The sequence below is a fragment of the Grampus griseus genome, assembly GCF_964374135.1.
Source record: "Grampus griseus genome assembly, chromosome: 1".
Lineage (NCBI taxonomy): Eukaryota > Metazoa > Chordata > Mammalia > Artiodactyla > Delphinidae > Grampus > Grampus griseus.
The window spans coordinates 171212091-171229168 of record NC_139017.1 but is presented as its reverse complement, the minus strand read 5'-3'; the positions used below and the strand labels follow the sequence as shown (position 1 = coordinate 171229168).

General features: G+C 37.4%; 1 protein-coding gene across 2 annotated transcripts in view; it reads left to right on the top strand.

The window, feature by feature from the left end:
- Positions 1-17078, top strand: part of SPEN (spen family transcriptional repressor) — a 93130-nt gene that overhangs the window by 64851 nt on the left and 11201 nt on the right. For both annotated transcript variants that reach the window (XM_082653571.1, XM_082653570.1), the window contains exons 4-10: positions 359-519; positions 2753-2953; positions 6528-6679; positions 9733-9858; positions 10209-10322; positions 11443-11556; positions 12522-12622. In XM_082653571.1, the coding sequence (XP_082509697.1) occupies positions 359-519; positions 2753-2953; positions 6528-6679; positions 9733-9858; positions 10209-10322; positions 11443-11556; positions 12522-12622 (969 nt within the window). The remainder of the gene's footprint in view (positions 1-358; positions 520-2752; positions 2954-6527; positions 6680-9732; positions 9859-10208; positions 10323-11442; positions 11557-12521; positions 12623-17078) is intronic.

Genomic DNA, 17078 nt, shown 5'->3' with positions numbered 1-17078 from the left:
CCCATATATCCACTATTCTATTAATATTACCCTTAAGTCATTTGTGTTTACTAGTCATATTTCATTTGGAAAAAATTGTTCAGATTTTGCACAGAACGAAACATTGGTCTTTCGGTGGCATGTGGTGATAAAAGATTGTTACTTTTACTTCCACATTCCCAGGCTGGTATTTGCTGTCTTCTGCCATCTCTGAAGGTAGAGTAATGAAATAGATGTGGAGAAGGTAGGGTGTCTAGAAATCCCAGATCTGAAATTTAGACCTTTTAATTATTGCCATTTGTTAATTTGAAGAAGTTTTATATGCGACTCATTTCCTGTTTGATTTTTTCACGTAAGTTTTTTTTCCCCCCTTCTGTAGCACTGATTCCAGCAGTAGTTCAAGTGATGACTCTCCAGCCCGATCAGTTCAATCTGCAGCAGTCCCAGCACCCACTTCCCAGTTGCTTTCATCCCTGGAAAAAGATGAGCCCCGTAAAAGTTTTGGGATCAAGGTTCAGAATCTTCCAGTACGCTCCACAGGTAGAATTTTGTTACTCTACTTTCCTCTCTGCTACTGTTGGGGCACGAGAGATTGAGCAACTTAAATTCTATACTTTGTACAGAATTTGTTTAAATAGCTCTCTTTCTTATCTGACTGTGTTGGTAATATTTTCTATTTGTCTTTCAATTTGACTCTCTCCCCCTTTTTCTTTTTGTGGTTCATTGATATTTAATGCCGTGTAATAAAAAGCAAGTGATTATAACTGTATGTAGTTTCTAGATTGTTATATATGTAAAGATTGCATGTTACTTATACTTAATTATATACACATATATAAATACACATTATTACGCATATTATATGCATATACATATACACACATAAAGACTTTATGGTGCGTGTTATGTAAAGAAAGCATGGTTCATTTTTTATTATGAATGTATTTAAAAAAATTTTTTTTTGGCTGCGTTGCGTCTTCATTGCTGTGCATGGACTTTCTCTAGTTGCTGTGAGTGGGGCCTACTCTTCATTGCGGTGCGCGGGCTTCTCATTGCAGTGGCTTCTCTTGTTGTGAAGCACGGGCCCTAGGCATGTGGGCTTCAGTAGTTGTGGCTCGCAGGCTATAGAGTGCAGGCTCAGTAGTTTTGGCGCACGGGCTTAGTTGCTCCATGGCATGTAGGATCTTCCCGGACCAGGGATCAAACCCATGTCCCCTGCATTGGCAGGAGGATTCTTAACCACTGCGCTACCAGGGAAGTCCCAAAGCATGGTTCATTTTTGAATAAAAATGCTTTCTGGATTAAATATTTTGATATTAGAGAAAATTTGGTACGATGAAATTGTAGAAATACTATTTTCAGTTAGATTTATATTGGTCTGGAGTCCTGTGTGAAATAACTTGGATATAAAAAAATTATGATAGGAAATCCACTTCAAAACATTAACATTATAAATGAGGAAAGTCGTGAATAATCACTTTATATAGTTAAAAGCTATACCGTTGTCTTTTATTCCTAATGTTTTTGACTGACATTTGGCCATAATATGTTTTTATTTCTATGTCAGGCATATTGAGTATGTGAACAACTGTTAGTAGATGGTCTAAACAACTGTTAGTAGATGGTCTAAACAACTGTTAGTAGATGGTCAAACCAACAAAGACCAAACTAAGCATTTCTTAGCTAAGTGCATTTTAATGATTACTTAAATTATTTATTAAAACAGCCTATAAAACCTACATACCAGGTTTATGAATAGAGATATTGAGACACAAATGTTGGTGAACTTTTGATTTAGATTACTTTGTAATTTAGGAATGGACAGGGGTTATAATTGGCTTGTCTTTCTCTAGAATTTTATTTTTTATTTATTTATTTATTTTTTTGCGGTACGCGGGTCTCTTACTGCTGTGGCCTCTCCCGTTGAGGAGCACAGGCTCCAGACGCGCAGGCTCAGTGGCCGTGGCTCACGGGCCCAGCCGCTCCGCGGCATGTGGGATCTTCCCGGACGGGGGCACAAACCCGTGTCCCCTGCATCGGCAGGCGGACTCTCAACCCGTGCGCCACCAGGGAAGCCCTACAATTTTAATTTTTATAATGAAGCAAATTAACACAAGACCTCCAGATAGTATAATTCATCTGTAAAAGGCCTTAACGTTGTTTAGCATGTTACATGCCATTTCCCACACAATTTTATCATCAACATGATGCTTGGAAAACTAGAAATATGGCTTTCTTTCTAAGTCTTTAAAGTTTTATATATGCATATATATGTGTGTTTGTATAGTTTTTATCATGAAAATTTTAAACATACCCACAGTAGAAGGAGTAGCAAAAATGAACTCCCCTTATACCACACCCCAGATTAAAAAATCATCAATATTTTGCCACATTTGCTTTGTCCGCCTCCATCTTCCTTCTTTCCTGTTCTTTGTTACCTTTTTATCGTAAAGTAAATCCCTGATGTTACATCATTCACACTTGACTTAAAAGATCTATACTTTTGTATTTATTTGTAAAATATAAGGGTATTTTCCTGTGTAAGCATGATATCATTCTTACCTAACAAATAACTAGTAATATCTTCTAACCCCCGGTTTATTTTCAGAATTGTACGGTAGTCTCTAAAATTCATTTTTAGAGTTATTTTATTTGAAAAAGTAAAGTTTTAATGCTAATTAGGTCAAAAATCAGACTAAAGATTTAGTAGCTTACACTTCGAGTTGTAACTAAATTAGAAAAATAAGCAACTTGTTTTTGTTTGGGGATTTAGATACAAGTCTCAAAGATGGCCTTTTCCATGAATTTAAGAAATTTGGAAAGGTGACTTCAGTGCAGATACATGGAACTTCAGAAGAAAGGTATGGCCTGGTATTCTTCCGGCAGCAGGAGGACCAAGAAAAAGCATTGACTGCATCAAAAGGAAAACTTTTCTTTGGCATGCAGATTGAAGTAACAGCATGGATAGGGCCAGGTAAGAGACAAGGAAGCTGAGTTTTAGTGTAATTTTTATTCCATTATATGAAAGGGCCACATGTTATCCTGAATGTGGACAGTATTCCAGCTCTGTTTATTTTATTTTATTTTTTTTTAACAATTTAAATTTATTTATTTATTTTGGGCTGTGTTGGGTCTTCGTTTCTGTTTGAGGGCTTTCTCTAGTTGCGGCAAGCGGGGGCCACTCTTCATCGCGGTGCGCGGGCCTCTCACTATCGCGGCCTCTCTTGTTGCGGAGCACAGGCTCCAGACGCACAGGCTCAGTAGTTGTGGCTCACGGGCCTAGTTACTCCGCGGCATGTGGGATCTTCCCAGACCAGGGCTCGAACCCATGTCCTCTGCATTAGCAGGCAGATTCTCAACCACTGCACCACCAGGGAAGCCCCCAAGCTCTGTTTTTTAAAACATACCTTTGGTGTCTTCTGTTTTAAAGAGTGGTTACATTTTGTCATTCAACTTAATAAAATAGGTTGTTTTGGCTAGGAAGGGTTAAAGATTCTTCTGTTTCTGTTAGAGAGCATGCTAACTTTTAAGAGTCGTGAAAGGCAAAGTATAGTCCATTGTTGAATCCTGCTTTCCCAAAAGGATTGAGTTGATTGAGATAAGGTGATAGTTCCGAGAATGACAACAGAATTATTCTGAATTAGAAAACAGACTATATCAATTTGAGGGACTAGTTAGACCAGTTTTCTTTCCATTATGCCCAGCACAAATTGGATCTGTTATTCTAGCTTCCATGACCTTGAAAGATAGTGGCAGAGTGGCAGGACTAAGTCTTTTGAGTGCAACCCGTTGAAAATTTCAAGGGGACATTTTATTGTTTGAACCTACCTGTAAGACCTATCTATTCTAAGGCAGGAAGTCTTGTCAGGCATGACTTGGGTCAGTGTTTTTCCTGTTTCAGAACCACCTGCAGTGCTTGTTTAGAATACAGACTCTTTGATCATACCGCAGCTTACTGGTTTAGAATTTGCATATTCAAGTTTTAAAAACCCCTGATTTACTTGTGAGTAAATCTGTAGAAGAGTGAATAGAAATGTTAAAATTATGCATTCACATTAAGTGTGTGGGACAGTTGAACTTTAAGACTAAAACTTTGAGTGGAATTTATAGGGTAAACAGAGCCCATTTTCTTGGAATATTCATTTTATGTGACAATTAAGAGGAAAAAAATAGAATTTCCCTGGTAAGAATGTGTCATTTGTATATTAAAACAGGCACAGTCAGGGTTGTTAGAGTGAAGGCTATAAAGTGTGCATAATTTTATGATAAAACACAGGAATTCAAAGACATACTATTTTTTCAAAGGAATTATAAGTTATGCCTTCACATTCCCTCCTCCGCAAAGTTTGAGATGTACTGCCCTAACTTGTACTGGGCTAAGAGCAACTCAGGAGTTCTTATTTAACACAATTGGAACAGGTCAGAACTGACTTTGAGGAATAATATTTAGAATGTCATATCATCTCTGTAAGTTTTTAGAGCCATATATAATTATTAACTAGTGGGGATCTAACTCAGGGGCATTATCAATAGGTGACTTTCTAATCTCCAAGTAGTGGGCTTAGCTTGAGATATTTATTGTAAAAAAAAAAATCATTTTACCTAATTAGTTAGCACCCAGGATGTTAATTGGGGCTTTTTAACCACCTACCACTGAAGATGTTGAGAAGTTTGATTGGTTCAAGCATCGGAGAGCTGAAGGTACTTTTTCCAGATGGGACAGCATTGAAACACCAGTTTAAATGGGATATTTGAAAGCTGAGTAGGGACACTTGGTTGGAATTACGCTGTTGGATGGTTGTCATAAATGTTTTATATTGAAATGTATGGAGCCGATTGCTTCCTTAGGTCAAGGACGTCTTGGAATTAAAAAGATCCAAATCCAAGAAACCTAACTCTGTAGACAGACCTCTGGTGGCTTCTAAGATTGTGCTTTTGTACTCCTATGCACAGCATTACAATCCCCTAAACATGAAATTGCAGGATAAAACAGTCTTTTCAATGATGTGTAGGACAGTAAGACTTAAAACTGGTCATGAAGGTTGAATAGATTACATGTGGAAAAGACACTCCCTCCCTGCCCCCAACTGAATTTCTGATTTTGAAATTTTAAGTGAGCTATTTGGTAGAAATGAATTCATTACAGATTTTAATGGTTGCAAATCATGCTTTATCCTTCTGATTCTGCTTTTTTTTTTTTTTATTCTACGCCACGTGGCTTGCAGGATGTCAGTTCCCCAGCCAGGGATTGAACATGGGCCATGGCAGTGAAAGCCCAGAATCCTAACCGCTAGGCCACCAGGGAACTCCCCTGATTCTGCCTTTTGAAGTACAAACCTCAAGATGTGCCTGAATTATTTTTTTCTTTTTCTCCTTTTAAATGAAATATTCCTAAGTATGTGCCCTCTGTTAGTTACATAATTTTAAGAAGACCTAGTTGAGCTTAAAATGAGATATACCCCTGTGAAATAAGATGAAAATGTAGAGATAGGTGTATGAGTGCTGGACAGTTTCTGGGTCCACCTGACTGAAAAAGTATGTACTCTCTGATGACACAGGTAAGATTAAGCTGAGCTGCCATTATCAAACTGGAATCAGGAGTGAGATGTGTTCTGGCTGAGTTCACCCAACATCTCAGAAGTTGAGTCTTTTTAATACCGGTGTTGTCATTGACATTATCAGTAATGTTTCAGTGGCTGGCACTAAACACTTGGATTTAGTCAGGTTGATCAAATACTAACTTTTTGGGATGGGTTTGTTTTACATTAAAAAAGAGAGCGAGAACATACAGGCTGTATTATAATTACTATCCAGAAAACGTTGACTGTCCCTGCCCTAGACGAAGTTAATAAATGGAGCTTCAGAGAAAGCCTGTGATTGAATTAGACGTTGAACCAGGGCTTTTGATCATAAGAAGCCGAAACCTTAAGAGTCATTTAGTCTCTTTCTGTTTGTCATTGGGTACCATGCAACCCCAAAAGAAGATATTTCATAAGCGTTACTTCAGTCAGTTTTCATACAAGTATTATTCTTGTATTTAAAAATTGCTGCGTTTAGACAGTTGGGTATGGCAAACATAAAATGCTAACTGTTTTATAAAATGTTGAAATGTAAATTAAATAATGAAGCTGGACTATTTTTAGCTGAATTTTATGTTTATTTCAGATTATAGTTTTATACTGCACATTCAGAGCCTGCCACATAATTTTGGAACCTAAGATTAGGCTCAAATAATTACTATTTTTTGCTGGGGATTAAAACCTATTTCTGTATTAGTGATTATTTTTTAAAACAAATCAACTTAGATTGAAATTCAGTCTTCTTTTCTATTTTAAAGATCAGGGTGTTAACTTTCTCTTAATTTTTTGGACAAGTTTCTCTAGCCTCTGTATTCTTCTTTTGATTTGGAGCTGTTTCTGATGGTGTGTATAATTTTTCAGATTATATGAGAATTAATCCCAATATTTCAGAGATCTGATTTTTTAAAGTAGATTTTCCCATGATATATGAATATATTAAAACACTCTCTGTCCCCATCCCACTTACAGAAACAGAAAGTGAAAATGAATTTCGCCCTTTGGATGAAAGGATAGATGAATTTCACCCCAAAGCAACAAGAACTCTCTTTATTGGTAACCTTGAAAAAACCACTACTTATCATGATCTTCGCAACATCTTCCAACGCTTTGGAGAAATTGTGGTATGTTTTGTTTTGTTTTGTTTTTACAATAAAAACAGTGTTAGATCTTTGTCACAAAACATAAAGCATAGCAGAGATTATATTTGGAAAAACGATACTTAGATGGTGTAATGAATATTTTTCCCATTTGCCCTATGTGGTTTATTTTTTTTAAACATTTGTTTATTGGAGTATAATTGCTTTACAATGGTGTGTTAGTTTCTGCTTTATAACAAAGTGAATCAGTTATACATATACATATATCCCCATATCTCTTCCCTCTTGCATCTCCCGCCCTATGTGTTTTTAACTGCTGCTAAAAGATGATCTGGCAAAACCCAGCAGGGACTGCTTTATGTGTGTATGTAAAAATATGTAATTGTCTGTATTTTGTTTACATATATATTTTCCTTTCCACTTTTCTTATCTTTGTCCATCTGGTGCTGTTTTAATGCCATCTCTAGTCCTGTGGGTTGAAAGGAAAATCTGGAAGAGAAAACGTGTTTGTAAGAAAGAAGCAGCAGATTAGTGTATGATTATTTTTATCACAATGCACATCAGAAGTACCTTGGGGATTACTAGAATGTGGATAGCATGCTGGAAACTCAGTTCTATTTTGAAATTCTAATTAGAATCATTTTTCAAATTGTTAGATTTAGGGATAGAAAGATTTTTCTATTCCCCATGACTTAAAACTTGAGTCATATTATAGTGAAAATAGTTTGGTTGCAGCTTTGTACCCTTAGGATATACTATTTTGTTTTGTGTTTGAAAAAACAGGGAAATACTTCTGTTTTCCTAGATTTTCTCTATATTAATAACAGTGAAGAAAGTACTCTAGTATATTTGGACTTTGGAGAGTAAAAAAATGTTTTGGATAGAAACAGCTATTGTTAATCTTTTAAGGGTGTATGTGATGTCCATTCATCCATCTGTATTTACACACTAATGCTCTAAACAAAAGATTCTTAATTTTTTAAATGACATAATCTAGTCCTGTGAATAAAACATTACTTGCGCTTGTGGCTGAGCTAAACCTCATCTTGAGGGGCTTGAGGCAAGAGATTGCAGTGGTTGGTAGAAGTGAAGGAAAAAGAGAAGCTGCATGTTTCGATACACCAGCAAAACATTCATCTTTCTTTTTCAATCATTTCGACTTTTCTCAGTTTCGTATTTTTGTGAGGGTAGTGTATACTCTTTTTTTAATTTAAAGTCATTTATTTTATTTATTTTATTTTTGGCTGCACTGGGTCTTTGTTGCTGCATGCGGGCTTTCTCTAGTTGCGACGAGCAGGGGCTGCTCTTCGTTGCGGTGCACGGGCTTCTCATTGCGGTGCCTTCTCTTGTTGTGGAGCATGGGCTCTAGGCACGCAGGCTTCAGTAGTTGTGGCTTGCGGACTCTAGAGCGCAGGCTCAGTAGTTGTGGCGCACGGGCTTAGTTGCTCCGCGGCATGTGGGATCTTTGCGGACCAGGGCTCGAACCTGTGTCCCCTGCATTGGCAGGCAGATTCTTAGCCACTGCGCCACTAGGGAAGCCCAGAGGGTAGTGTATACTCTTAATTCCAGCTCTACTGCCTACCTGGATGAGTGACTAGACGCTCAATTACCTATCTGGGCTCCAGCTTCTTCTGTCTTTATACCACGATCTGTTATTTAATTTGCTGTTTGGCATTCATGAGGCTTTGAATTGATAAAACTTTCAAACATACTTTTATTGAATGTAGCTGTTACTATAAATTTTGGAGGAGTATAAAAGTTGTATTTGGGCACATGGATACATTTTCATCATCAGGGTTGCTAAAAATGGGATGATTATTGTGTTTTAAGAGCTATGGTTATCAATAAGGTGGACATGTCAGTACTCTGTTTGAAAACTGTTATCTTACCATGTTTGCAATTGCTCATGATTGTCACTGTTTTAATGACATACAGTCTTTGAGAACATGGTCTTCTACTTACCGATAACGGATCATGCTATAGCCGGAAGCACCTATTTAGTGAATCTACCCACCAGTATTCCTTTGAAACATTTCTCTTTAAGTAGAGCTATCCTGGGTTATTACATTCTACATAATGATGAAAACAGCTTCTGTTTACCATTACTTAGAAAAATTTTGAGTGTAAATTATTGCTTTTTTTTTTTTAAAGACCCATCAAACAGCTCTTTAAATGCATTACTCATTTTGCTCTGTTTCAGGTTTTGATTATTGGCTTGTGACCCTTAAGGAGGCTTAGATAATCACAATACATAATCTGCACTATATGGCCCAGCTCATTATTGTTTAAGTACAAGTTTTGCCATCCAGGTGTCTGGTTTCTCTGGACCATTTTCCTGTGTAAGCCAGGTTTTTTCACTACCTCCTTTTAATAGGCAGGACCGGAGTGTCAGATGTGACTACAGGTTTTGAGCATTCCAAAGAGATGGGGGTATTCCTTTATAGAGTGTTTCTTTAATCCAGGGATGGTGTTCTAATGCATCTTCACGGAGTAGTTCAGGTATTTATATAATCCATTCATTCTGGTTATGAGAGATTATTACCACATTTATCATCACCAGGTTTGATTCAGTTAGATATACTGATAGAATGAGTCTTCTAATTTAGGATTGCGTATTTTAAATCACTTTTTGAAAACTTGATTTCTTTATCATTCTTACTCTTCTCAGATACTATATTTTAAATGGCTTACCCCTAATAAGGATTTTAGATATTGCAGAAGAGAATTATTTCTTAGATTTTCATTAAATAGGCTGCTTTTTTTTTCTTCTCATAAATGTCTCTTAACACAGGTGTTGTGGATTTAAAATTTTGAGTTTTGAGTTGCACTGCAGTTGCTCTTCTGCAGAGAGCTTCACATGAGAAGGATTTCATGGTTTGTGACTACAAATGCTGTGTTGAATAGTTTTTTAGGCTGTTAATTTACAGTTGCATTAAGATGTATAATTGTAACTAGGAAAATGATTTGGGGGAATATGACTATTTTGAGAAATATGTAGCTCATATGGACTTGGTTTATTCTGATTTATTTTTTTATTGGCATATCACTAAGTGGTATCCATCCATTGGCTTTTTCAGGATATTGATATTAAGAAAGTAAATGGAGTTCCTCAGTATGCGTTCTTGCAATACTGTGATATTGCCAGCGTTTGTAAGGCTATTAAGAAGATGGATGGGGAATACCTTGGAAATAATCGTCTCAAGGTAAAGGAATTTACATAAGTTATTGTACTGTTAATAGTCGCTGCGTTTTTTTTTAAGATTTGGAGTTTTCTGTTCATATGTCTGATTATTTAAAATTGTAGTAGTACAGTTAGATAACCATAAAGGTGATAAACCTCTTCGCATCCTTATCCTGTTATACTGTAATCTGAGTTAATCCTCGCTTAGCCAGGCAGGATAATTTTTGTGTCAGTTTCTGTTTGATTTTAACCTGATGGTTCCCACTTGAGGTGTTGGTTTGATAAGATTCCTACAGAAGACAAGTTTTCTCAGAATTTTGTTGTTGAATAATTGGTGACTTAACTAATAGAAATTTTGCCTTTTGTATTCAGCTGGGTTTTGGAAAGAGCATGCCTACAAACTGTGTGTGGTTAGATGGGCTTTCTTCAAACGTATCGGATCAATATTTAACACGACATTTCTGCCGATATGGGCCTGTGGTGAAGGTAGGTGGGAGGTTTGGTTGTGTGGTTTAAAGTTATTTCTGACTCCCTTTTTTTGGTATTCTGTCCTTTCAGTCCCAGTTTCTAGTACTGACTTTTTCTTTTCTTTAGTAACTCATACATTAAAATTCTCTTTTCCAAAATTGGGTTTAGAAGAGCATTTGCATCTATTAGCTTATGATATGAGTATTTTGAGAAACTTCTAGAACCCGCCAAAATGATTAATTTTGGAACTAATCTGCATAATACTGTTAAATAGAATATTTCTTAGGGATTTCTGTAACTTTATCTCACATTAAGATTAGACAGCCTAATTATATAATTACTCACATTCACACTAATATGTAATTAGACTTGATTTTTTTTAAACCATGATGACTTTAAAGGGACACACAACAGAATACTCATCTTACCAATGTTTGTTATGTAACACATTCACAAACATAACAGGAACAGGGTCTCTGGACCCCATTCCGTTATGCGAAGGTAAAGATTTTAACTTCTTGAAAGCAGATTTACACTGTGGTAGGTATGTTGCATAACTTTGACATTTCTTTAAATGTAGCTTTTGTTGTTTGAAGAAGCACATCTTAAAGACTATTAGTATAAATAAAAAATCTAAAAGCTTTAAGACAGTGCTGCTTATGACCAAAATTCATTGCAACTTACTATTTTTTTCTTATTTTTCCTTTGCTATAGTGTAGTTTTTTCTTTTTTTTTTCTTTTTTTTTCTGAAGTACAGTGGATGTACAATATGAAATTTATGTTGATTCAGTACTCTTTACTTTTTTCCCCCTTTTTCAGGGGTGTTGTTTTTTTGAGCCAAAATGAGTCAGTCAACATAAAATAAAGAAATAAAGTAAAATAAAGTAAATACAGAAAAACAAAGTAAAGGCATAATATACCTCAAGCCACAATATCCATGGTTCTAAATGGTCCCTATGACATTTTGTTGTGTTTTCAGTATAACATGCATCATCGGAAAAGCCTGAAATTTTTTCTAGAATTAAAAAGTATATATATTTTTTCTTAGCAGTGTCATTGTGATTTAGAATTTTGTTGAGACTGACACTAAGTCTAGTGGATGAGCCTCTTGTTTTTTTTGTCGTCGTTTTTTTTACAGGTGGTGTTTGACCGCTTAAAAGGCATGGCCCTGGTTCTCTACAATGAAATTGAATATGCACAAGCAGCTGTAAAAGAGACCAAGGGGAGGAAAATCGGTGGGAATAAAATTAAGGTGTGCAGAATGACTTCAAACAGAAGCAAAACAAAATCGTGTTCAGATCCCAGTCTCTTAATAATTGGCATTTTGTTGGTTTACAGGACATGCAGTATATATGGCCTCAGTTTCTAAGGGCGATATTACATTTTTTGTATTTGGCTAGCTACTTAAGGGCACAGTGTCTTTTAAACCATTAGCCACAGAACCTTCCCTAAAAATCCTCTCATTCAAGGATGTGTGCTTCTCTACGCCCCAGGTACCTGATGCTCACTTGTGTGCTTTTAGTGCAGGCTGGCCCACAGTCACCTGTGGGTTTCTGCACACCCAGGAGCTCCAGGTATCAGTCCAGCTTCTTGAACGATCCTCTCTTCATCTTCTTTCCTCCTCTCCTAAAGAGTGGGTAACCACTGAAAGCACGATATTTGTCTGGTGTTTTTGTTTAGAAACATTTGTTTATGATAGTTTGAAGGAATTTTTGCACTTAATAACTATGACAGTTAGATTGAAATCAGTCTTTTCGAAATAAGATATTGATAGATGGTGGGTATCATGCTTTAAGTGACTCTGAGTCCTGGCTGTGAGTAAAGTTCAAATGTTCTTCCATATTTTATGTTCTAACTGTGGTTCCAGCAAATTATGCACAGTAGATTACTGGATTTAGTTGGTCTGATTATTTAATTGACAACCTAGAATCATGATAGGTATGTTTCAGTTTTCCATATTGCTTTTTCCACTCCTCAGGATTGGGTTCTAGAACTTTAAATTGTAATTCTTTATCAAGATTTGTGTAGAATTTGAGAGAGATTTCAGGTTAAAAAAATACAGTTTTAGTTATGAGGACTGTTTCACTTAGATAAGTTACTTTTTCTTGAAATTTATCCAGAAGGCTATGTTGGGAAGAATTTTTCAAATTTGGTAACACTTTCCATCATTAAAATCTGAAACTTGGATTAAACACGCAGTATTCTTTTTTTTTAAAGGTGGATTTTGCAAATCGGGAAAGTCAGCTGGCATTTTATCACTGTATGGAAAAATCTGGTCAAGATATCAGAGACTTCTATGAAATGTTAGCAGAAAGAAGGTATGTATTTTAAACCTATCACCATAGCTTGAATTTTAAAATTTCTAATACGTAAAATTTAGATGGGATTAAATTTTGTTTTTTACCCCTTATTGCTACTCTCATTCCCCCCAAACTTATCCCTTTTATCCCCACATACAGAAAGAAACACATAAAAAACACATAAAGGGACTTCCCTGGTGGTCCAGTGGGTAAGAATCCGCCTTCCAACGCAGGGGACACCGGTTCGATCCCTGGTCTGGGAACTAAGATCCCACATGCCGTGGGTCAGCTAAGCCTGCGTGCCGCAACTACTGAGCCTGCATCCTCTGGAGCCTGCGTGCCACAATGAAAGATCCCGCATGCCGCAACTAAGACCTGACGCAGCTGAATAAATAAATATTTTTAAGAAACAAAACAAAAACAAACACACATAAAAACTGATTTTTATGGATCCAGTTTTCATGTAGCTCATGGGAGTTGGGGTATTTTCTCCCTGAGAATACTCATTAAAAGAGTTACTGTTTTCCAGATTATAACTATGTACAAATCATTTTGCCTTACAGTTTTAAATTAAATATAACTTGTTGAAATGCATTGTAAACTTTTTTTTTTAATTTATTTTTGGCTTTGTTGGGTCTTCATTGCTGTGCGGGCTTTCTCTAGTTGGGGCGAGCAGGGGCTACTCTTCGTTGCGGTGCACAGGCGTCTCATTGTGGTGGCTTCTCGTTGCAGAGCACAGGCTCTAGGCACATGGGCTTCAGTAGTTGTGGCACATGGGCTCAGTAGTTGTGGCTCGCGGGCTCTAGAGTGCAGGCTCAGTAGTTGTGGCACACAGGCTTAGTTGCTCCATGGCATGTGGGATCTTCCCGGACCAGGGCTCAAACCCGTGTCCCCTGCTTTGGCAGGCGGATTCTTAACCACTGTGCCACCAGGGAAGCCCCGCATTGTAAACTATTAAATGCCCTGTGAATTTAGTAGTGACAACATCCAGGTTGTCACCACGCATGAGCTCATAGAATTAATTTAAAAAAACAGAAACTTTCAAAAGACTGTCAAGAGCTTTGTTTTAAATTCAGATCTCTTAAATTTGTGAATCAGTAAGCCAAAGCTGATAGAAATTGGTAAGTTTAGCTGTGTAAAAAGTAAACCTTGGGAATTTCTTGGCGGTCCAGTGGTTAGGACTGGGTGATTTCACTGCCGTGGGCCTGGGTTCAATCTCTGGTCAGGGAACTAAGATCCCGCAAGCCATGAGGCACGACCGAAAAAAAAGAAAAGAAAAGTATACCTTACTTCTCCTTGTTAATGTTTTCAGTCATGGGACTGTAGTATTTTTTTCTGCAGCTTGTGGGAACATTTCACAATCGTTTAAGGTCTCACAGTCTGAATCAGGCTGTCTCCGTTAGCTTAAAAATTGCCCCAGAACTGATGATTGATTCTTTTTTAGACTAAATATATTAAAACACCCTAACAGTGTCACCAGGTTCTTCAGTAGCTGATCACATTTGAAAATGGAAACTATCATCCCTATGATGAACCTGTTTGTCCAAACATGCCTCTGATTAAGTCTCCTGGAATGTTACTGCTAGGTCTCCACCCCTTCAGATGTGTGTTAGACAAAAGACCGTTTGACAAATGCCTTTAGACACTCAAGTTCAAGTATAAAAGGGCTTTATGACCAGGATGAGGCAAAATCCTGATCGTGCTCCCAGAAACCTGTTGAATGCATTCCCTTTTTACTACCTCTTCTTGCCACTTCATTTTTGTTTAAATCATAGAAGATATGTATTTCTTTTTCATTTCCTCATGGAGTATAGTGTAATGGTCATTGAATACTTGAGAGGTTTTTTAATGAAAAATGTCCCCTACAGCCAAATTTCCAAAAGGTTGAACTTCTAAGGTTTCGATGGTTTTTCACTAGTGGATTGGAATCCACATTCTAAATTTCTCTCTCTCTCCCTCTCTCTCTCCCTCTGTGTGTGTGTATGTGTGTGTGTGTGTGTGTATGTATGTGTGTGTGTGTGAGAGAGAGAGAGAGAGAATGAACATATGTAAGAGAACGTAGGTGTCTGTGGGGAGGGTTCTCCATCTTGGTGGCCCTCATCCCCCACCGCAGCAGTCGGAAGTCATTGTTAATACTTTAAGTGCTTATAGGAATTCGTACCTATAAGTGAGTGAAAAGTGTGTTGATGGTCTAGTGGCACTTAAGACATAAAAATTCCATTAAAATTCTCTGTGTGCACATTAAATATTTTTCAAAGAATGGTATCTTGTGAGGGCTGGATAATGTTGTGTGGGTGTTAATTTTTGTATATTATCACTTAAATTCACTCACTTTACTGATGATCTGGCTCTGGCTTTGTTCTTTGGTTCTTACCTGTGGTTATTTATCTCTGTTGAATGGAGTTTATCTCCTAAAGTGGGAAGCAGGAGGGTGTGGGACTTTACTGTGACCCAGTTTTGCCCCATTTGGTTTCAGATGGCAGTGCTTCTGGAATGCATTCCTTGCAGTAGAACTTGAGAATCTTTGCCCTTTCCATAGAGTGGCAGGAAGGCATCCCACTGAATAGTTGATGAATAAGTGGCGGGGGGGAGCTTTGCCCCTAATGACAGTTCAGGTCAGGAATGCAAATGATGATCCATTTACATAGTGCCCTGCAGTTTAAAAGTAGTATTTCTTTTATTCCCTTAAATACAGTGTCAGGGAAATAGGGCTGTGGCTCTTGTCATATATTACTTATGGTGGGAACTGAAGATCAGGTGACTTGGCTGATAAGGTCACAGGCTAGTAAGTGGTTGGGCTGGGGGTAAACCCAGGGCTCCTACCTGGTATGCATTGAGCCTTCCAGTTTACCAAAGTGATTCTCCAGACATTTATAGGGTCACATTATGCTTTAGATGAATTTCCCACTTACTTACGGTGGTTTGGATATTGTGCAGTCATGGGAACAGAGTTCTCTGAAAACCTGACATTTCAAAGTTCCTCAGAGCCCTGCCAGAGCCTTTTGTGTATAGTACCAGTGTGCAGTTGTATTGTCCCTTGCATAAGTTGAGTTCCTTGGTGGCAGGAATGCTCATTTCTTTTGGTAGAGCCCGGCAAAATATGTACAAAATCATCATCTATTAAACTGAACAGTGCAGCACTAATGTTTACACGTATATCTTTTGACTTCTGTAACTTTTTTTTTTCATATTTTGGATATAGTTTTAGTTTGCTTATTTTAGAAAATATCTGGAAACCATTTTTAAACGTACTTTTAATGCAGGCAGCAAACTAGTGGCCATTCTAGGTGTCTTAACCACTTTATATTAGAAAGTTAGGGAATTCCCTGGTGGTCCAGTGGTTAGGACTCGGCACTTTTATTGCCAGGGGCCCAGGTTCAGCCCCTGGTCAGGGAACTAAGATCCTACAAGCAGTGCTGTGGCCAAAGGAGAAAAGAAAGCTTGTAGTGTGTTCACCTTTACATAATGAAAGTGATGCTTCCTTGGAGTTTGTATTTATGATGGTAATGAGTTAAATTAGCCTAATTTCATTCCTAGTAACATCTATTTGCAAGATGGCTGGCCAGTATTGAGGCAAAGAATCTGATTCCTGTGGAACTGTAGAAGGATCATCTTGAATCAAATCAAGTCAGATATCATAGATATGTCATAAACTATTCTCTTTGAAATGAGAAAGCTCAGTATAAATGCATATAATAATGTGTTATTGATGCTTCCAGTGTTTGAATGGTAAGTCTAGATGCTTCATTTGCTATTGAAAATGGGTTAGAACATTGCCCAGTAGCAACTTTGACATATTTTTCTAAGGTTCATTTTTTTCAACAAATGAGTACCTGCTGTGAGCCGAGAAGACAAAAGCTCATGCCTTCAGAGGTTTAAGTTCTAGGTTCGTTATGTTTCATTGAGCCGCCACTGACAGTACTATGTAGACTGAGTAAGCCATACCTGCTTGAAAGACAAAAATGGAAAGTGAACAAGAGTAAAGGAATTGGCCTCTATCACAGGTGAATTTCATTTTATACACCATACATGTTCTTGAAATTTAATCTTATTTTGAATGCACTGGGACGTGTCACTGTGGGAGAAAATCTGAGGTGAATTCTTTTACAATTAAGGAATTATCTCACACAGTTTGTAATCACCTAATTTGTTAGTTGGCAGGTTGGGGAAAAGTAACTACTGAAGGCCAAGTATGTGCCTTGTATTATGTTAGGAAAGTTTTTACAAATGTTATCTTATTTAATCTTCTTAAGATCTTTGTGAAGAAGAGCTATCATTTTGTAAGTGAGGAGACTGAGCCCAGGGAGACTGGCCCCCAGCGTGTGTGGGGATTTTTTTTGGTTTTGTTTTTTTAATATTTATTTGGCTGCGCCGGGTCTTACTTGCGGCACATGGGATCTAGTTCCCTGACCAGGGATTGAACCCGGGCCCCCTGTATTGTGAGTGCGGACTCTTAGCCACTCGACCACCAGGG